At 56.1% G+C, this 19,626-nt stretch overlaps 9 protein-coding genes across 9 annotated transcripts; 5 read left to right on the top strand and 4 right to left on the bottom strand.

Moving 5' to 3' along the window:
• Positions 1–74: 74 nt before the first annotated feature.
• On the top strand, positions 75–1,390 carry L969DRAFT_94123 (uncharacterized protein; the record flags this gene model as incomplete). Its single annotated transcript, XM_014713404.1, has 5 exons — positions 75–290; positions 350–403; positions 456–738; positions 794–1,144; positions 1,191–1,390. 5 exons carry the CDS (start codon positions 75–77, stop codon positions 1,388–1,390), a joined length of 1,104 nt encoding a protein of 367 aa, XP_014568890.1.
• Positions 1,391–1,550: 160 nt separating this feature from the next.
• Positions 1,551–3,092, top strand: L969DRAFT_94122 (uncharacterized protein; the record flags this gene model as incomplete). The annotated part of the gene is made up of 4 exons (XM_014713403.1): positions 1,551–2,384; positions 2,432–2,664; positions 2,720–2,851; positions 2,903–3,092. The coding sequence occupies 4 exons, from the start codon at positions 1,551–1,553 to the stop codon at positions 3,090–3,092; spliced, it is 1,389 nt and encodes a 462-aa protein (XP_014568889.1).
• A 56-nt stretch (positions 3,093–3,148) lies between these two features.
• L969DRAFT_16972 (uncharacterized protein) lies at positions 3,149–6,195 on the bottom strand (the record flags this gene model as incomplete). Its single annotated transcript, XM_014712892.1, has 4 exons — positions 3,149–3,631; positions 3,684–5,455; positions 5,513–5,989; positions 6,054–6,195. The coding sequence occupies 4 exons, from the start codon at positions 6,193–6,195 to the stop codon at positions 3,149–3,151; spliced, it is 2,874 nt and encodes a 957-aa protein (XP_014568378.1).
• Positions 6,196–6,647: 452 nt separating this feature from the next.
• Positions 6,648–8,834, top strand: L969DRAFT_16971 (uncharacterized protein; the record flags this gene model as incomplete). Its single annotated transcript, XM_014712891.1, has 1 exon — positions 6,648–8,834. The coding sequence occupies one exon, from the start codon at positions 6,648–6,650 to the stop codon at positions 8,832–8,834; it is 2,187 nt and encodes a 728-aa protein (XP_014568377.1).
• Positions 8,835–8,891: 57 nt separating this feature from the next.
• Positions 8,892–11,659, bottom strand: L969DRAFT_94119 (uncharacterized protein; the record flags this gene model as incomplete). The annotated part of the gene is made up of 6 exons (XM_014713402.1): positions 8,892–9,224; positions 9,274–9,412; positions 9,457–10,987; positions 11,040–11,381; positions 11,432–11,567; positions 11,615–11,659. The coding sequence occupies 6 exons, from the start codon at positions 11,657–11,659 to the stop codon at positions 8,892–8,894; spliced, it is 2,526 nt and encodes an 841-aa protein (XP_014568888.1).
• A 61-nt stretch (positions 11,660–11,720) lies between these two features.
• Positions 11,721–12,781, bottom strand: L969DRAFT_86945 (uncharacterized protein). Its single transcript, XM_014713401.1, has 2 exons — positions 12,602–12,781; positions 11,721–12,545 (listed from the first exon to the last, which is right to left on the bottom strand). Exons 1-2 carry the CDS (start codon positions 12,747–12,749, stop codon positions 11,782–11,784), a joined length of 912 nt encoding a protein of 303 aa, XP_014568887.1. The 5' UTR covers positions 12,750–12,781; the 3' UTR covers positions 11,721–11,781.
• Positions 12,782–12,815: 34 nt separating this feature from the next.
• Positions 12,816–13,588, top strand: L969DRAFT_86944 (uncharacterized protein). The gene is made up of 2 exons (XM_014713400.1): positions 12,816–13,263; positions 13,317–13,588. Exons 1-2 carry the CDS (start codon positions 13,121–13,123, stop codon positions 13,474–13,476), a joined length of 303 nt encoding a protein of 100 aa, XP_014568886.1. The 5' UTR covers positions 12,816–13,120; the 3' UTR covers positions 13,477–13,588.
• A 798-nt stretch (positions 13,589–14,386) lies between these two features.
• Positions 14,387–17,079, top strand: L969DRAFT_47600 (uncharacterized protein; the record flags this gene model as incomplete). The annotated part of the gene is made up of 5 exons (XM_014713399.1): positions 14,387–14,433; positions 14,518–14,607; positions 14,658–14,770; positions 15,148–16,936; positions 16,983–17,079. 5 exons carry the CDS (start codon positions 14,387–14,389, stop codon positions 17,077–17,079), a joined length of 2,136 nt encoding a protein of 711 aa, XP_014568885.1.
• A 36-nt stretch (positions 17,080–17,115) lies between these two features.
• On the bottom strand, positions 17,116–19,444 carry L969DRAFT_47202 (uncharacterized protein; the record flags this gene model as incomplete). Its single annotated transcript, XM_014713398.1, has 7 exons — positions 17,116–17,533; positions 17,586–17,787; positions 18,093–18,202; positions 18,250–18,513; positions 19,063–19,158; positions 19,207–19,288; positions 19,393–19,444. 7 exons carry the CDS (start codon positions 19,442–19,444, stop codon positions 17,116–17,118), a joined length of 1,224 nt encoding a protein of 407 aa, XP_014568884.1.
• Between the last annotated feature and the right edge of the window lie 182 nt (positions 19,445–19,626).

Genomic DNA, 19,626 nt, shown 5'->3' with positions numbered 1-19,626 from the left:
ATGATTGACGTGTTCGGTCACGACAACGAGCAGATGCCCCGCCTGTTCGCTCGGACTTTGCTCCGACTCTGTCCATGCTAAGAGCACAACGCCGGCTGCACAACCTCATTCCGCACTTTATAACGCCGAGGATAGACCACCATCAGCGACACAACACCGCGCTCCACTGGCGCCAGATGAGCATGAGAGCCGTTCAGGTCAAGGGAGGAGCCTCCAACCTCGCCTCTGATCTCTACGTGGCCGACAACATTGACAGGCCGAAGCTCAAGCCACACGAAGTACTCGTCAAGGCTCGTTCAGTAGGCTGTAGCGATTCATACAGGAGGCTGAGGGCAGGATGACGCCACAGGTCAGAGCATTTGGGTTGAACAGGATGGACATCTTGCAGCGCATGGGCAAATATGTGAGTCCTTCACAAGCACAGCCTACCACACGAGGCTCATGGCACGAATAAGCCACTTCCGCCGGGCGCCTCTACCATCCTCGGCGTCGAATTCTCTGGAACCGTCGAGGATGCAGCCTCGTCAGATCTCAAAACAGGATCCCAGGTTTTCGGGCTGGCATTCGGTGGCGCCTATGCAGAGTACATTGCGGTTGACGCGGGTATGGTCGTCACCAAGCCAGAGCATCTGTCTCATGCGCAAGCGGCTGCTATTCCCGAAAACTGGCTCACGGCCTATCAATGCCTCTTCCTCGTCGGTCAGATGAAGGAAGGCGACAACGTTCTCATTCATGCGGGTGCGAAAAGCTACCAGTCCAGACGGTCGTGTAAGCTAAAGAGTGCGCAACGCAGGCGCAAGCGGTGTCGGCACCTCGGCGAACCAGCTGGCACGCGTCTTTGGTGCGAAACACATCATCACGACCGCTGGATCGAAGGCGAAGTGTAAGTTCCTCAAAGAAAAGCTAGGGGTGACAGATGCGATCAATTACAAGACGCAAGACTTTGCCGAGGAGGTCAAGAAGCTCACAGACGGCAAAGGCGTCGATGTCGTGCTCGATTTCGTCGGTCCTGACTATTGGGAGAAGAACATTGCCAGTCTGGCAAGAGACGGCCGGATGGTCCTCATTGGCCTGCTATCGGGCATGAAGACAAGAGAAGGTATCGATATGGCCCAGATCCTCTTCAAGCGCTTGAGGATAGAAGGTGAGGTGCTCGCGAGAGATCTTCAGACGCGCTCATCCGCCCACAGGCACAACGTTGAGATCTCGGACGCCAGAGTATCAGGCCGATCTGCTGCATCAGTTCAAAGAGAAGGCCATGCCCAAACTGCTGGGCGAGGGACTCGACCTGATCATACACAAAACATATGATTGGTCGCAGATCGTTGAGGCCACGCAGGAGATGGAGCAAGCGAAGAACACGGGCAAGATTGTCATGACGATCGGCTAGTCACTTCAGTCTCATGCATCCATCCTTACGAGGCCGAGCTGTTTGCCTATGCGTGAACCTTTTGGATCTTGAGTCGCGTCGTTGGCGTGTTGGCAGTTGCCACAGCTGACAGCACCCGGCACGAGATCGTCGCATCGTCGTCTGAAGTGGCTGGACAGCCATGGACTTTGACGTCCTGTCAGAGTTTGACCCCCTGGTGTGCGACCAGCGGATAGCGACGCCGCAGACGAGCAGGCCAGCGAGCAGGCTGGGTGCCCGTCAGCAGCACAATGCTTCAACGTCAGCCTCGCTTGCAGCTCCCAACGCGAACCATAGACCGCTGCCGGGAGCAGGAACTGCTGGAGCCGAGGAAGACGACGATGAGTTTGGCTCGTTCAGTTCTGCTCCTGCTTCACCTGAGAAGTCGCCCGTCCCATCTCAACCGCCATCTCGACAGTCAGCACGGCGTGCCGTTGCTAGCTCAAGCAATGGCGACAATCACAGAGCTGCTAGCAAATATACTCCTGCTACTGCTGACGCTAGCCGCAATGGCATCAACACTCGAGCAACGCTCCAGCTGTTGCCTGACACGCCAGGCAGCTCGCGCCCAAATTCACCGAACCCGATGAGCCCGCCGCAGAACGGTTCAGATGCCTACCAGAGCTATGATCAGACATGGAGGAGATTGAGCGGCTCGGTCAGACTACCGACGTACTCGGAACTGGCTCCTGCAGCCGATGCGGCCTACTCGACCTTGCGGGACACTTGGTCCTCGCTCAGGTCCAATGGCACAGACATCATCGCCCACGGCACCGCTGCACTCTTACCCGATCCAGATGCGCCATCGATGAGATTACCCCCGGATGGCGCACCGGGCTTCTACAGCCAGAACGGCTATGCCCACTCGCACAGGCATGGTTTTGACCTTGCCAAGGACACCCCGCCCAGGCCTGTCAGGCTGACCGGCATCAAAGCTGGCACTCGACAAGTTCTCGATGATGACACTGCCGAACGGGTACGTCATGTCGTCTCCTTATCGCGCATGCTCACAGATCCGAGCAGATACGGATCTCCCTGCCACCGAGGCTGAAGCTGGCAACGGAATGGTCACTGCTCTATTCGCTCGATCAGCATGGCGTCTCACTGACCACGCTCTACGAGCGAACGCAACGAGGACTACGAGGTAGCGAGTCCGGCTGCGTGCTCGTCGTTCGCGATAGCGAGGGTTCCGTCTTTGGCGCCTACGTCAACGAAGCCTTTCGAAAGTCTGATAATTATTACGGCAATGGCGAGAGGTCCGCGAGCTTCTTGTTCATCGGTTCCCAGAGCTGAACACATTGGGAACTGTAGCTTTCTCTGGAGGAGGACATCGTTCGATCCGAATGACTTTAGGATAGGCAGCGGTTTACGCACGTACAAGTACACAGGCCACGATGACTACATCATACAGAGCGATGTCAACTTTATCAGTGTCGGGACAGGGTATGCATCATCTCGAACAGTCACCACAGTATGCTGAATAATACTTGTCAGAGGTGGTCACTACGGACTCTGGCTCGATGCCGCGCTCGAGAAAGGCTTCACGACGACTTGCGCGACCTTCAACAATGAAGTTCTGTGCGAGTCAGGCGTAAAGAGAGGACCGAGCGGGCTTCCAGAGGCCAAATTTGAGATCGTCAGCCTTGAGATCTGGGGCGTGGGTATCAACGCAGCATCGTATTGAAAGTCTAGCAAATTTGCATGGTAGTGTCTTGTTGTACAAACATAGCAACAGATGTCTCAGTGACGGGGAAAATACTTTTGCTGCCCTCGTGGAGCAGCAGAAGGTGATGGAGGTCGTGTTGGCGCTTTGACATTCTCTGCAAACCGTATTGTGCCCCGAGAAGGTGAGGGAGGCCTTGATTGGGAGACGGTCTCGAGCGCCTGAGGACGACCACGCTCGCTCATGCCACTCGTCGTATTTGACCGACGACGCTGTATCATCTGCCGCAAAGATTGAGCAGTAGCTAGAGTGGGCCGTAAAATATTCGGCATCATCGATGTGGCAGCGTCTTCGCGTTCCGCTGATTCTTCACGCTCGGTACGTCGACGCTCGATGACATCGGCCGCCAGCTGATCCTCGGCTGTGAGCTCGCGATTGCTAGCGGGCTGACTGCCCGATCTTGCAACCGCAGCGCTGCCGAAAGCGCGTCCGCGGCGTACGCCTGGCGCATCTAGATCGACCACCTCGACATCTTCGCCTTTATTACGCTCGATGACCAACTGTACAATGCTTCTGATCAGCAAGAGTTTGTCCGAGGACAGGCAGACGCACATGACGACCTTGCACCCAAGACCGCTCTGCGCCTGTGCAGTCCTTGCGCTCTTTCCGACATGCGGCATCACGGTCAAGTTTGGCTTGGATCTCAGCCGGATCCTTGCTCTCCTTGGGCTTCGTATCTCGGGCCATACTGAGACCGCGCGCAAGCCAAGGCCTTGCAGTGCCTTCCTCACGATTGGGCGAGCCTGACTTGGGTGCTTCAGATTGCTGAGGACTTGACGCCACTGTGGGTGCAGGCTCGTGATCGCTGGAAGATCCCTGGACGACTTCAGGAATGGTCTGTGAGGTCGTCGAGGTCGTTTGGTCAAGAGTTGACATGGGTGGTTTTGTGCTGGCAGCGCTCGACCGTCTTCGCTTGCCGGCGCCGATACCTAAATATTTACGCGCAGCATTTTGAGCAGCTGCTTCGAGCCGTTCACCTTCGTGAGAGATGATCTTGCGCAGCTTGTGCTCTTCTTCTCGGACCGTATGGCTCGGTAGCTTCTGTAGCCTGGCGTCGTCTTCCTTGTATTTGTCTGGATCGCTCTCGAGCTTGTCCTTGTCGATGACAATGACATCCTCGCCTCCAGCACGTTCGATGACGATATAGTGCCCTTCCTCCCACCGCTGCTCGCCCCCTTTGTCATGGTAGCATTTCTCCTTCTTAACCTCTTCCTCTGGATCATTGGCTGCCCTCTTGCCGTCGTCCTTACTTGGACCGGCGCTGCTGCCGACGTTAGTATCGTCCGATCCCGTGGTATTGCTATGAGGGAAGTCTGGCGTATCATCCGTCGCTGCAAAGTCCTTCATATCTACATCGCCCATATCCACGCCAAAGTCTTCCGCTTCCGCTTTGCCTTCTTCGGCCTTGTCGAGATCACGATCGTGCTTTTCGTCAGAAGGCGAAGGCGAGGGAATGTCCTTGCCGTCGCCCACCCGACGCATGCGACTGAGCCAGCTTGGCTCGCCAGATGCCGAGGCACCTGTCCATGTCCGTGAGATCGAATGCACGCGCTTGCCCAGGTTGAAGAAGGGAATCGTTAGACCGTGAACGATGATAGACGACATGACGAGGAAATAGGTAATCGGTTGAATAGAGAGTGCCAGCCTATCCATCTCGTTGTACGGGGGCTGACCCGGCGTTGGCAATCGACTGACGGCGAGCGTCGAGATGAAGATTGCGCCTACACCCATGGGACCGAAATGCGCACAGAAGAGAGACTCTCGTCTTGTCTTCATATCTGGGATCCAGGGTGAAAGGCACATGACGGCTGGAATGCGTCGCAGTAGCAGGATCAAGATCGACAAGACGGACAACCGCCAGGGATTGAGATTGAGGTTGGGATCGCTGTAGGCTTGAAATGGTACCGTAGCGCCAATGAAGATGAAGGTGGCGCAATTGACGAGCAGATCGATGATGTTTGAGAAATTGGAGTCTTCAATTGACTCGGAGAACCAATCGTCCCATGCGAAAGCGGTACCACATGCGAAAGCAGAGAGAAGATCGTCTGAGCCTGCCAGCACGGTGACACCTGTCGAGAGGAGAGCGAGGGCGACATACATGGCGACCATGGATTCTCTGTCGATGAGATTGCGTCGCTTTGAGAATTTCATGAGCTTGCGGGCGATGATGCCGATGGCGGCGCCCATGACGACGCCCAAGACGATCTGATAGAGCACGACGGTGAGTATCCACTCGCCAATCGAATGACCGACAGAGGACTCCTCGCGCAGTAGCAGGAACATGGCGAGATAGAGAAAGGGGAAAGCAGCGCCATCGTTGCAACCTGTCGATCGGGAAGACAATGAGTCACGCTTCGAAACGAAGACGAGCTCGAACGTACCCGACTCGGCCTGCAGTACGTGGCGAATGTGTGAAGGAACGTGTTCTTGGGCGAATTTGCCTTTGCCGACGACAGAGGCAGCAAGAATGGGATCAGTCGGCGTGACGCAGGCGGCGATGACGAGAGAATGCAGGAAGCCAAAGCCGGGTATGAGAGCTGTGACGAGTCCACCAGAGATGAGCCAGCCGAACAACATGACTGGACCCAGCAGGAATGCCAATGAACGCCAGTGTCGTAGCACGTATGACTTTGGCAGCTCGACGCCGACTGCAAAGACAGAAAGAGCAATGACGACTCGGGTGACTTCGAGGATGAGATCGTCAAATCGTTTGTTGCCTGCGCCCCACTCGTTGGGCTCAAAGAGCTTGGCAGCGTGCTGGGAGAACGCAATGCCGAATGCGGTGGAGATGATGGCTTCACCGATGAAGAGTCTCTCCTTGATAAAAGCAGAGAATGTGCCAAAGACGACGATGAAGACTGTTGTTCGCTTGGATGAGCCCTTCAATCTTAGAGTGACCGCGAGTGCCGCGTGTCGGCTTACCTGCGATGAGCGTGTAGGCTAGATGGACAGCATTGACTTCTGGTCCGATCCTGAAGAGTGCGTGATGAGCCTCTGCCAGATCGCCCTCTCCGCCGTAGGCTTGCGTGTCGGGTGGCATGCCGCCATAATTGGCATCTTGCATGTCAGCCTTTGCTGACGCAGATTTGCTGCGTGTCGAGGCTGGCGGCGGTTGAAGAGCAAGCGGAATACAAGTGCTGCTTCTGTTGCTGTGTACCACTCCCCTGTGCTGATCTCACTGGCGGGCTCTGTCTCGAGCAAGTCTCGTCTCCAGTGCTCGGACCTATGGCGCGAGTCAATCAATCGTCTTGACCGGTTTGGATCCTGCCGGGGATGGCTGAGCAGAGTGGGAGGATGTCCACGTCTATGCACTGCTCCTCCTCTCCCGCTTGTGAGAGTGGCAATGCATCTCCCCACACGCTGACAAGGGGAACTGCCAAGCGCTCTCAAAGCCCAGCGACGATCTGCAACGCCAGAGAATTCTCGATTTTGCTCTTCCAATTTCGCGCGACGTGTCGAGCTGCTCACTAGCACTAGCCCTGTCGGCCACGCGCGCGTTCGTGGCCCTGGCGCGGCATGGCTAGGCGTATCTCGCTCGCCAACGGGCTCCTTGCAGCGACGCCGAAGCGGAGGAGGTTATGCTCTCCTGCCCGGGCGGCGCTGTGTGCCATGCTCGGCTTTGTGACCTTGCTGTTCAGTCTGATTGCCTGGGCAGAGGACAGAGAGCTTGCAAAGTCTCGTCTGCTCGATGTCGCAGCTCACCACTGGTCCTCGACCTACCTCGAGCACGTCAAAGCCAACCGGTCTGTCTTCATCGACGCGAGCGAGCCAAAGGCACGCGTGATAAAGAGCCCTCAGCCAGACGTGCAAGACGTTTACCGGCACGCTAACAGGCCGGCTGTCATCGTCGTGCGAGGTAGCATGCCCTCGCTCGACGATCTGCCAATCGACAGCCCGCTTCGCACGACATGGATCGAATCGCTCGAGTACATGGCCGAGGAGTCGCGTCGATTGTTCCATGCGCTCTTTGAGGAGGATCTGCTCAGCGATATCATCGGGATACCCGGTACCGGCGTCAGCGATGCGGAAGAGGCTATCGACTTGCAGACCTATCTGGACTGTATGACTTCCGAAGGCAGCTGGGTCTACGATCCTACGGGTCAACTCAGCCGTGTCGAGCTTGACGGCAACGGCTATACCGTCCACAAGCAGAACGCACTGTATGCATCATGCGACAAGACGTACTACAAATCGCCTCATAGGGTCCCTCTGACTTCGGATGGCCCTGCCAACGTCAACAGCGAAGCCGACAGCTGGTCTGTGCGTGAATCGCTCAAATGGCGGTGGCGAGCGCATGCGAGCTGCAAGGACAAGATACCCCATCACGTCAACGCGACCTCCTTGCATCTCTCCCGCAAAGACTTTTGCCGGTATCTGCAGAACAAGTATATCATGATCATCGGCGACAGTCCGACGGGATACCTGACCCATGATCTCCTGCTCGATTGGACGACCGAGAAGCCTGCGACATGCTACGGCGATACCTACTGCAAAGAGCATATGATTTGCAGAGGCAATCTCGATCCTGTCGTCCTCAAAGCAGATGCCCGCGAATCTGACGCTTGGGGACACGAAGACCATGTCGGGCCTGAACTGCTGCCGCCGCCCATCTTGACACAGCAGACGCACTTGAGCAAGCGTGACGATTCCATTTTCGAGCGTGCCCGTCGAGCACTCATACCGGAGGATGACACGAGCGCTCACGGAGCCCCCTTGCCCATCGCGCCCGATCTCACAACTCAGGAAGGCGCCATGCTGCGCTACAGACGCAGCGATTCTATGCTCTTGCATGGCGGTGTTACATACAAAGGACACGATGCGCACTATGTCAATCCCGCGACTGGCATCCGCGAAGTCAACCTGTACACTCTCGCAGACGCAAGGCGGTCGGATCTCGTCATCATGTCCAAGAGTCCTTTGCCTGTGCCTGAAGAAACAGGCCACCAGCGTCATCTGGCCGCTCTGATCGATGATGACGATGTGGCAGGCGAGGCGAAAGTTTTGCAGATCATCAAAGCTGCGGTCAATATCACGATGGATGTCTGGCTGCCTGACATCCTGCGTAGCCTGCACACGCTCAAGTCTGTACCGTCCGATCAGCTTGTCATCTATCGAGGCGGTTGGCGAATGCAGCCCGGTTGTTCAGACCCTTCGGAATCAGTCGAGACGCCAGCCGAGCTTGCAGATCCGTTCGATTGGCAGCGATGGTGGAAATCGCCAGGAGACGGGCCTCCGCCTTTCGATCTTGCGCCTTCGCTCAAGACGCTCTTCTTCCCTGCCCTAGCGCCAGAGCAGCTGCCGGACGACACAACGCCTGTCTTGAACCGACATGCACTCTTCTACAATGTGCAGACAGTCTTGCAGAATCAAATCCTGCGTACGGAGATCTTGCCCGCTCTCGGTATCGTTTTCCTTGATACAGAGACGCCAATGAGCATCTGGCGATCAGGCCTCGTCGGTGGCTCAACACTTCAGCGTTCATACCTGGTCGATCAAACACAATCGTCCGGTACCAGTGCGATGCGGAAGCCACAAGCAAGGAATTGCCTGCAACCCTGTCTGCCCTCGGCCGGACTGGCGCTCGAAGATGCCTTGATTGGGGCGCTATCACGACTCTTCGAATGGGGCTATAGCGGCGAGCACTCTGATCTCTTCCTTGACGAGGCATACATCCCGATCCGGCAGCGCAGCAAAGAGCACTAGATCTCATCCATTGTTGTTTGTACATACACTATTGTCATGTTCACGTTGCCCTGTGCCTCAGAAGATAGAGTAGCCTTGAGTCAGTGGGAGCGTCTCTGCGGCACTGACGATCATGTGAACGCCGTCTGCTTCGACGCGATAGGTTTCTGGATCGACAGTGATCTTCGGCAGCGCTGCATTGTGCTTGAGATCTCGTTTCGAGATAGCGCGACACTTCTTCACCGCTTCCGCTCGCTTTCTCAGACCGTACTGCGCGATGGTGCCCTCCATTATGCTGATGGCCGAGACGAAGACGAGAGAATTGAGGGCTGCTGCCGAGGGCTGCGCACCGAACATAGGTCGCGATTTGACTGGCTGTACTGTCGGTATAGAAGCGTTCGAATCGCCCACCTACGCTCGCGTCAGCACGTGCATCTTTGCTGGCCGCAGAAGTGCTCACGTTGGCCCAGGCGATGACGCCGCCTTTGATGACCATTTCGGGTCGAGTGCCGAAGCTAGCAGGTGACCATAGAACGAGATCCGCAAGTTTGCCTACAGCTACGTCTCCGACAACGTGCGAAATGCCGTGTACGATGGCTCTGTTGGGTGATCAGCTAAGTCATAATGAATGTACGGGGCGTACGGATTGATCGTATACTTCGAGACGTAGCGCTTGACCCGCTCGTTGTCATTCTCGGTCGTATCGCTCGATAGCGCACCCCGGTGATCTTTCATCTTTGCTGCCGTTCGCCAAGTGCGAGAGATGACCTCGCCAATGCGGCCCATTGCCATGGAATCGGAACTGATAATCGAGATTGCTCCTTCATCATGCAAGACGTCTTCGGCGGCGACAGTCTCTGCTCTAATGCGGGATTCTGCAAATGCGATATCTTCTGGGATTGACTTGTCAAGATGGTGGCAGACCATGAGCATGTCAAGATGCTCGTCGAGCGTGTTGCGTGCATAGGGTCGTGTTGGGTTCGTGGACGACGGCAAGACATTGGGATGACCACACACAACGATGATGTCGGGCGCATGACCTCCGCCCGCGCCTTCGGAATGGTATGTGTGTATCGTGCGACCGCCGATAGCTGCGAGAGTGTCTTCGACATAGCCACTTTCGTTGAGTGTGTCCGTGTGAATATTGCACTGGACGTCGTACTTGTCACAAACGGTCAGACAAGCGTCAATAGCAGCAGGCGTTGACCCCCAGTCTTCGTGCAGCTTCAAACCCGCAGCACCTGCTCTGATACTGTCTTCTAACCCGGGTAAGCCGCTGTCATTGCCCTTGCCGGTGAAGCCAAAATTCATTGGGATGCCATCAGTGGCTGCAAGCATGTGCTGCATATGTGTCTTGCCTGGTGTGCAAGTCGTCGCGTTCGTTCCGGCAGATGGTCCACCTGTGCCGCCGCCAATGAGTGTGGTGATTCCCGAGGCTATGGCTTCTGTCCACAGATCGAGCGCGATGAAATGGACATGACAATCGATAGCGCCGGCTGTAAGGATGAGCTTCTCGCCTGCAATGACCTCGGTGTTGCTGCCTACGATCATGCCGTCCGTAACGCCATGCATAACATCGGGATTGCCTGCCTTGCCAATACCAGCAATGAGACCTTTCTTGATGCCGACATCTGCCTTGAATATGCCAGAATGATCAACAATGAGCGCATTCGTGATGACGCTGTCGAGCGTCTCTGCATCTGTTCGACCCGTAGCTTGACCCATCCCATCTCGCAAGCTTTTGCCACCTCCGAACTTGCATTCGTCACCGTAGTGAGTGAGATCGCTCTCGACTTGGATCCAGAGATTTGAGTCTGCGAGACGAATGCGATCTCCCGTTGTGGGACCGAACATGGCGGCATACATGGCCCGACTGATCTCTGTTGACGTGCTGAACGTGTCGGCTGTTGGCTCGCTCACATGGCGGAAACCTTTCTGGACAAGAGCATCGAGGCAGGTCTTGCGATCTGCGGAGGAGGCATCAAAGGCAAGACGAGAGGCGAGGTTCGAGCCGCCTCGAATTCGGCGATGGCCAGCGATGGGCACGAGAGTGATAGTTTTGCTATCGCCAGGCTCAAAACGGACTGCCGTACCGGCTGCAATGTCGAGTCGTCTGAAGAAGCTCTGCGCTCGATCGAAAGAGAGCTCCTTATTGACCTCGCAAAAGTGATAGTCTGGCAGAGCCGGTTAGTACTATGTAAATAGCTAGGAACAGGCAGGACTGACGTGAGCCAACCTGGATGGGACGATCTCCCATGTTGGTGACTTTGAGCTTGATCCTTTGGCGACCCTCGTTGATCTTGATGGGTCCATGCTTACGTGCTACGACTACTTCTCCGGGTAAGGGCACAAGAGCGTCCGCGCTCTCGTCGAACTTGAACGCTTCTGGCTTGGGCAAAGGCAAGAAAGAGCCATAGAGAGCAGTGGACAGATCGCCGTCGAGCGAAGAGATGGGTTCGTGGACAGTGACGAGGAAGACGCCGTCGGGGAAAGTGCCCTCTACTTGGATCTCGTGCAAGAGCTGCGGCACGGCGGGCTGAACATGTCGTCGGCCGAGGATCTGCTTGCCTGCACCGAGACGTGAGCCTGGCTCGGAGTGAATGAGCAGAGCAGAGCACCTTTCGACATGAGCTGAGCGACGGTGTGCTCGCCATCTCGGATGAGCTCTTGCAAGACTGCGCCTATCAGTGCCGTCGCCTCTGACAGGTTCAGTCGAACGCCCCGGGCCAGACGGCGCTGGGCAAGAAAGCCGACCTGTTCGGAGTTCAGCAGATGCACAGCATGATCGAGAAAGGGCTTGCTTGGGTCAGCAACAGCTTTTGCTCCTCTCTGGGGAGCAGATGCATCTCCTGGCGTGGGGCAGAAGCTCAAAATCTGGAAGGACGCGAGCGCGTTGCTGGTGATATTGGCCGGCTTGGCTTGGCGACACGAGTGAGATGCAATAAATTGTACAATGACATGATCTAGTCTAGCTGTGAAGCGCTTCCTCGTAGCGCTCCTGAGCGATCGCAGTCGCGACGAACAAGTCGAGTTGAGACTCGAGCGCGATGTTGATGGTCAGCGTGGCTTCTTTCTCTGAAGTGTAGATGCCTCGCTTGTAGGTTGCCACAGTGATGTTTGATGTTTGCTGTACACATTTCAGATCGAGTCCGACAGTGCTGCCGCCCGCCCATGCGAACTCCTGTCCATCGAAGCCTTGGAAGACGTGCTTGCGTTCGTATAGGCCAGACTTGGCCAGCTCGGTCTTCCAGCCCGTCGGGAATGCGATCTCGGCATCCTTATTGGCGAGTGTCGTGACCGTACAGAGCTCGCTAGCACCGCTGTCCCTCGTCGAGTCGCCCTTTATCAAGCTAAACCCGTTGCCCGTTCGCGGTGTCGTGATTGTATAGAGCACCGTGCTGCCATTCTCAGACATGACCACGTCCTGCCCACTCGAATGGCTGCCCTTCTGCCAGACCTTGAGTATCCATTCCGTACGAGGCGCTGCTGGTGTGTCAGCGGCGACGGCTGCGGTTTCAGGCGCGCTCGATGCAGTAGGCGGCAATTCGTTCTTGTCGACTGAGTCTCTGCTCTGGACGGTCTCTTCGGCAGCTACAGCCGTGCCTGCTCCGACTGCGCCAGCACCAGCAGCACCGGCGACGCCTTCTCCCATATGCTTGTCATGAGTCGCGCCTGTCTCTGTCGTGGCGGCATCCGCGCCAGTCTGACCGTTGTGAGAGGACCTCACTTGCTCTATGTCAACGAGCCCTGTGAGCTCCTCGCAGACGGATGAAGCCTCAAGCGCGTGCCTTTCAGATTGGATGGAGGGCCAGCCATGTCGAATTCTCGTGCTTGCAAGGCGGTCATGCCTCTGCTGCTGGCTGTCGCTGGCTGCAGTGTATCGTACTCATCGCTGAGCTTGACTGGGTACTCTGTCGTGCTCGGGCCAGCCGCCATCTGATGTATAGGGGAGTGCGTGAGCTTTGGCTGAAGTGACATCTACGCGCGTCGTGTTGGCCACCTCGTGACATCATCGTCCTCATCTCTAGCCTTAATGCCTGTGCGCCCCAGGCAGAACAGCAATCGATCGTCAGATTGTCTCAGAAGCTGCTTGTACATCCTCAAACTTGTCGTGCCCCTTTGCAGCAACGAAGCGACTCGTTCACACGCATGCTGCTCGGTCGTTACGTTGCACGCGATGGCGGCAGGACTGCTCATCTGAACTCCTCCTAGCCTCAAATCCTGATCGCAAAGAATGCTCGTCTTCGCCTCCGTCCTACTCGTCGTCTTCGCCGTCGTCGCTCGCGCGGCTACCGTGCCAGTCTCCGATGTCATCTGTACGTGCGGTTCGTGCCTGGTGTGCGTTGCTCAGAATACCCTCAGATGGCACGTCTGGCCAAATCATTGCCATCCAAGCACCCTTCGGCGCCTTTCCCTACACGCCTTGTCAGACCCATGACAGTGTGAGCTGGTAAGCTAGGCCCCGGGCTCACGAACGAGCCAAAGCTCACACGCCGTGCGCAGTCTCCTGACCGACCATCCAGAGAAGATTGGCGTCCTGATCGATCAGACCATTCCCACCAAGGTTGTTGAAGACCCGTCTGGCAAAGCCGTCGATTGCGTCGTCATCACGCTTGCCGAGTACAACAAAGTCTGCAATCCCGGCAGCGGTGAAGAGCATTGATGGCCTCTGACTTGATGCATGCATGTCACTTTCTGGATGATATGAGGGGCCTTCATGAGCCCTACTCGGTCTATGCCAGAGCGGATGTATACATCGATGCAGCCTCAATTGAGCAACAGCCTAACGATTGCAGAAGGCATCGGCCTTGGGACCAATGGGAGCGCATGCGAATGCTTCACCCGTGATGTCCGTGACTGTGTGAGGAGGCGACTCGTTCGATACTATCACGCCCATCTTAGTCTTCTCATCCGTAATGAAGCTGTGTCTCGGCCGCGAGTAACCGTCGCTTGCACGGGCAAGGCACCGCACCATCCGATCGTGGCGTACGGCTGCCCAGATGTCCAAGGCGAAGGCACATTTTCAGGCACGGACACCGCGATTCCTTGACGGCCTACTTCATCTATTGGCGGCTATGAGATCGATGTGACGTTGCAAAGCATGAGTGACACAGATGACATCCGGGACAACGAAAGCCTCAGTGGTGGCTACCGTAGATGCATTAAAAGCAGCGACGCTGACGATTGCGAGGAACTTTGACAGCGTATTGCATATCTCTTACAAATGTATCTGCACCAGGACAGCGGAAGCCGCGAGCAACTCGGAGGAGTCAAGAGCGACGATATCGAATGCGCAACGACGTACACCGTCGGAGTTTCAGTGTCATGGGAACTGTCGCTGTCGGATCAGACGGAGGGGAGCTGAGCTACGCCGAGACGTAGGTGAGCGACGACGAGGACTGCGAGCCTCCGAACGCAAGCAGTGCATGTCAGGCCTCATGCGACTCTCAAGCACCGCCTCGCGGAACGCGACAAGTCGCATGTTTGTGTTCCGTGTCCCAAATTGATGTCTTCATACCGGATCTGCATCCATCGCCAGCTGAACTGCATTGACCTGGAGCTCCAGTGAAGAAATGAAGCACTTCAAGATTGTCACGCTATGCGCCGTCGTATTGGCCTCGTGCGCTGCTGCGATCTCTGATGGTCTGACGAAGGTCCATATCAGTCCGTACTGATGGCTACTTGCGTTTCTCGGCTAACATAGGCAGGCAGTCGCCAACCGACAGTTCCTCGAGCTGGCTGCTACCAACCCAATTGCACTGAAGAACTGTGACGTTCGTAACGATCTTGCTTGGTGAGTCTCTATAGGCACAAGTGGCTCCCCAGAATTGAGCGTCTAGTTAGCGCTTTGCCTAGTGTAGGCGCAGGTGTTCTTTACTACAACGACGGCCGCAAATTCCTTGATCGTGAAGGAGCAGAAATCATCTGCACCAAAGTCTCGTACTCGGAATGCCCAAGTCACGGGCATATTCCCATCTAGACCTGGAAGCGGGTGCTCTCGATGGGCGACTTCGCCCCAGGCAATGCATTTTGACTTGCGATGATTTTGCCTCGAAAAGCGGCTGCTACTCTACCACATAATGTTCGAAGATTGAGTCTTCAGTCACTGCGGGCCTGCGAGATCGCATATCTGGCTGGAGCAGCGGGACTGAGCGAGGCAGGATCGTTTTTCAGCCACTCAGGAGGGGATCAGAGAGGACAGGCCAGCCGCCGCATTCCACGTGACCGGCGACCGCTTGCCTCGCGCGCGTCTTTCGTGGATGAGGCGGCACAGCTGGCGCAGCTGCTCGGAACCCAATCCTGCTGCCCAATAATGCTTCTATGACCCCATCAGAGCCTTCAGAGCTCGCTCGCAGCTCCAAATGGTGGCAAGATGCGCTCGTGGCGTCTCGCGTGCCTGCCGAGAGTGATTCCGCGATTCCGCTTGCAGCTCAGCTTGATGCCCGTCGGCGGCACTTGGCTCAATCTGTACCTGCTTCACAAAGAGCTCGAGTGAATCTGTATGCTATGCTGCAGACACTCAGACAGTCCGTAGGCCGCGCGCCTCATGCCGCAATTGTAGACGTCGGCGCACCTTTGTCTTTGCAGCCTGTCCAGTCGAATGTGGACAAGACGCTGCTTCTGAGGGATCTGCAGAGCAATCGACGCACTCGCGGTCATCTCCATCTGACTGTCTGCTCAGAATGCATTCGGAGCTCGTATTGCGCCTACATCGCCCGTGACGACGCAGGCGATTTAATCGTCCTGGCGGTGTACAATACACCTCGAATCCAGTCCCTGCTCGAGCCAGGCTCGTACACAGTCGTGGATCCGATGGTCAAGACGAGGCATGGGCTGGGTTATTTCATACGTCTCGACTGTCCGGCGGAGCTACGGCCTGTTCGCAGTCTTGCTGAGCCAACAGTAGACCGAGTGCAAAGAATGCTGCAACATCGACAGTATTGCTCTGCATTATCAATCGTGGAAGCAAGATTCGCCGAGTCGACTAGAGATCATGCAGCTCTGGCAGAGCTCGCCGCAATCGCTGCGTATGAGCTTGGTCACTATGACAAAGCAGAGCAGCTCGCGAGAGACCTCACGAGCACACGCAGCAGGAGGTTGTGCTCTCTAATCGGACATAGGCAACGCGAGCAAGCAGGTCAATTCGCTTGGCAAGACCATGTCGATGTTCCTCATCGTGCTGGCGTGCATCTAGGCGATTATGTGACGAGCGTCTCGATCGAAGACGTCCAGTACAAAGGCAGAGGACTCGTAGCGCGTCGATTCTACCAAGCTGGCGATCTGATCATGGTTGAGCGACCTCTGGCCATGTGCGATGGTCTTATGACTTCAGACATTCTTGGTGCGGAAGTAACGACTCGCCAGTTCTTATCAGCAGCTCAGATGGAGCTACGCGCTATGCTCTTGCATGCTATGGACAATAATATTCTCGTCAGGCACAAGGTCGCGCGGCTCTTCGCAGGTCCCGACGCAGAGCGCTTGCCTTCCGATGTGTCTCAGAGGGTACATAATACTTCGCTAGAGGATGTGGCTTGGAGCGCCTGGGCACAAAGAGTGCACCGTGTGTGCCACTACAATACTTTCAAGCCTTTCTGGTCTACTGTCGAGCCTTCAGCAAAAGGCGCATCCGCGCTTTACTATCTAGCGAGTCACATCAATAACGACTGTACAGGCAACAGTCTATACTTCTTTGCACGCGATTCCATGGTCTTCCGAGCGACGCGCGAGATTAACATCGGAGAGGAGATCACCACAGCGTACATGCCACATCTTCCCTTGGCCGAACGGCAAGCGAGTCTGCGCGTACTCGGGATCGATTGTCAATGCGATCTTTGTCGTTCTCAAGCCGGCATGCCAGTCTCGCAACCTGTGCCTCGATTCGACATTGCCAATGAGCATGCTCAGCGCGCTCTGACGCTGCGCAAGAGTGACCTTGATGCATCTGAAGCAGAAACGATCAATGCTCTTGTTGCTCTCGGTACTGGCCTCAGAGCTTTCTGCAGGGACGTCTACCTGGAAGATCTTGTGACGTGCCTGCCAAGGATTGCGCCAGAACTCGCCATCAGCTTGTGCGACAATCTGGCCGACTTGCAGATCCAGCGCGGACGGCATGCGTCGCAGAAGTCGGTCTGACATCATCAATAACGGAATTGGCTGATAGCGCTGCAGGACATGGGAGAATGCAAGCTCGTTCATTCGAATGCAATACTTTGGCGTTGCAAAAGCTCAAAACCCTTCGAGCGATCGCGAAAGGGGCTATGACTAAGACGCCACGGCATGCATTTCTTCAAGGCCGGTCCATTTAAGCAAGCGACGCAACAGGCGAGGCAGCGGCCGCGACAGGTTCGGCTCCTGCAGGTGTAGCGGCAGCAACAGGCGTGGTGGCAACAGCAGGCTCAGCGGCAACAGGCTGGGCTGCTGCTGCTGTGTCAGGCTGTGTGGCCGAGCCGGATACAGGCGCAGACTGCATGAGTGTCGAGGGCAGAGCAGCGGCAGCAGTGGGTGCAGCGGCAGTTACGGTCAATACGGAAGGCGCTGCTGATGAAGCGGGCACGATTGTCCCAAGCGCACCAAGGCCAATCGAACCCGGCTTGAAAGAACCGAGAATGTTGGCGAAGGGAGCGGATGCGGCCGTCGGCGTAGCAGTGACGGTGACGACCTGCTGTACTGCCGTACCAGTGCCGGCGGCATTGAGCGCAGGGAAAAGCGAGACGACATCACTTCACACAAAGTCAATCTCTGTCCACGCTAAGCAAGCGGCAGATCACGCACGCAACACCTTGGAGTAGCTGAGATGGCGAGACGGATTGCATGGCTATTCCGGGAGCGGTGGCAGTAGGATCTTGCGCGGCAACAAGTGATGCGACGAGGGTGGCGAAGAGATAGAAGGCGAACATTGTATATAGCGTGTCTGCTTCTGCTTCGAATGTCACGTAGGTGGCCGAGCTTCGATGGCGGAAGATGCAAGTATTTGCTGGACATCATGGGCACTATTCGCTTCGGTTGCTTGCTTCATGAAAGCGAGATGAGATCCGCGCGTCCGAGCACGGCGCGATCGGTGCAGGATTTTCGCAGAGTGTTGCTCAGCGCTCAACAGTGCAGACGCTCTGACTGACGGAGTGAGTGACTGACTGCGTTGATTGCGCGCTACTTCGAGACTCACGGACAATGACGCTATCACAGAGGGTTGTAGAGACGCTGATTGCATATCAAAGCGCCAGTGTAGCATAGGGGCTCGATAGGCTCATTTGGCGCCGATGCCGCCGCCAGGGAGCTCACATTCCGAGCCGTCGAGAACGACACAATGTACGTACATGCCCGTGATATCGAGGTACTTGCCGCCGGATTTGCGGAAGAGGATCGTTGCGTCATCGCTCTTGCTCTCACGACTACGCAACTGTCAGGCATATCGCCGTCAAGCATTCTGGCAACTCACCAAACGAGGTCGTTGCGGATCTCACATTGCGTGAGATGCACGGGGTTGAAAGGATCGAGGTAAAGAGACTTGCCGTCGGAGACTGCTTCCCCGTCAGCGTATGGCCCCAACCAGTCTGCGTGCATACCGATCGTAAGGCCCGGATTCTGGCCAGCGACGAGGGTCACGAGACCAAGGGCAAGCACAGTAGCGAGCCTGATAAACGTCATCTTCTCTTGTATATTGATCTCGATTGTCGATGGACCGCACAGAAGAGAATGGTCGCTATTTATCCGCTGCTCGAGACATGTTTTGCAAAGCACGGTCGAGCGAAACGTGATAGCGGGTCTGATCGTCATGACTTTGATGGGCCGTTAGCATGGCTACATCGATAAGGGAGCCTGGTGTCGCAACCCTAAAAGCAGCCGTCGCTGATATGCGCATCCCCTTGGTGACGTCTGCACGCCGGTCGCCCGTTTAGACAACGCAGGAGGGCTACGTCAAGAGATGGAAGAGGTAGCACAGCTGTCGATGAGGTGTCTGCCAGGCGCAGGTGCCATGTGAACGGCTGTTGATATAGTGAGATGGGCCTGGCGAGCGGCGACCTCCGCGATCACGTGAACAGCAACAGCAGATTCCCTCGCTTCGAAGATCGGATTCTTGCGAGCCATGCGTCCAACACAGTCTTGCGGAAGCAGAGCTACGAGCAGGAGCACTGAGGAGACGAAGCTTCTGATGCATATCAAATCGCCTTTACACAAAAGAGTGGTTGCTAAGCGATGCACGCAGGCAAGGCTTCAATTGCCGCCGGGACCGAAGCCAGGCAGAGCACACTCTGAGGGGTCTCCCAGTCTGCACTGGATCGCCATGCCAGCATAGTCGAGTTCTTGAACACCCGATCTGCGGTAGAGATTCGAATCGGCGAGATGACTGTCTCCAATTAGGCTTTTCGTACGGACTTGGGCCACCGGAACTTACCACACCAGATCATCGCGAACCTCGCACTCGGTCAGATGAGTCGGGTTGAGAGCGTTGATATGGAGAGATGTGCCACGAGAGACTATCGTAGAGATCAGAGCTGGTCGGCAGGGAGGTCAATGTTCCTAATAATTGTAAATCCAGCCGCTGGATGAGACGAATCTGGATCCGAAGAAGTAGGAGGACGCGCGAGAACAAGGGCGGCGATAGCGAGCATGACAGCCATCTTGGTGTACATCTCGAGTGTTTAGTCGGTTCAGTCGATGAAGAGTAGAAATTTTGGGTCGCCGGTCATACCAAGGCTGAAACGAGTAGTGCAGATTGCAACATAGAACGTGCCGCTAATCGTCTTTGCGACCCAACAAGCCTTTGCTACTATCGCTGCATTAGTCGGCGTGGCAAATGATATCCGCGCAACCC

This window comes from Mixia osmundae (assembly GCF_000708205.1).
Source record: "Mixia osmundae IAM 14324 unplaced genomic scaffold scaffold_4, whole genome shotgun sequence".
In the NCBI taxonomy this organism is placed as follows: Eukaryota; Fungi; Basidiomycota; class Mixiomycetes; order Mixiales; family Mixiaceae; genus Mixia; species Mixia osmundae.
The sequence above is the reverse complement of the archived record's forward strand: the minus strand, read 5'-3'. Positions and strand labels throughout refer to the sequence as shown.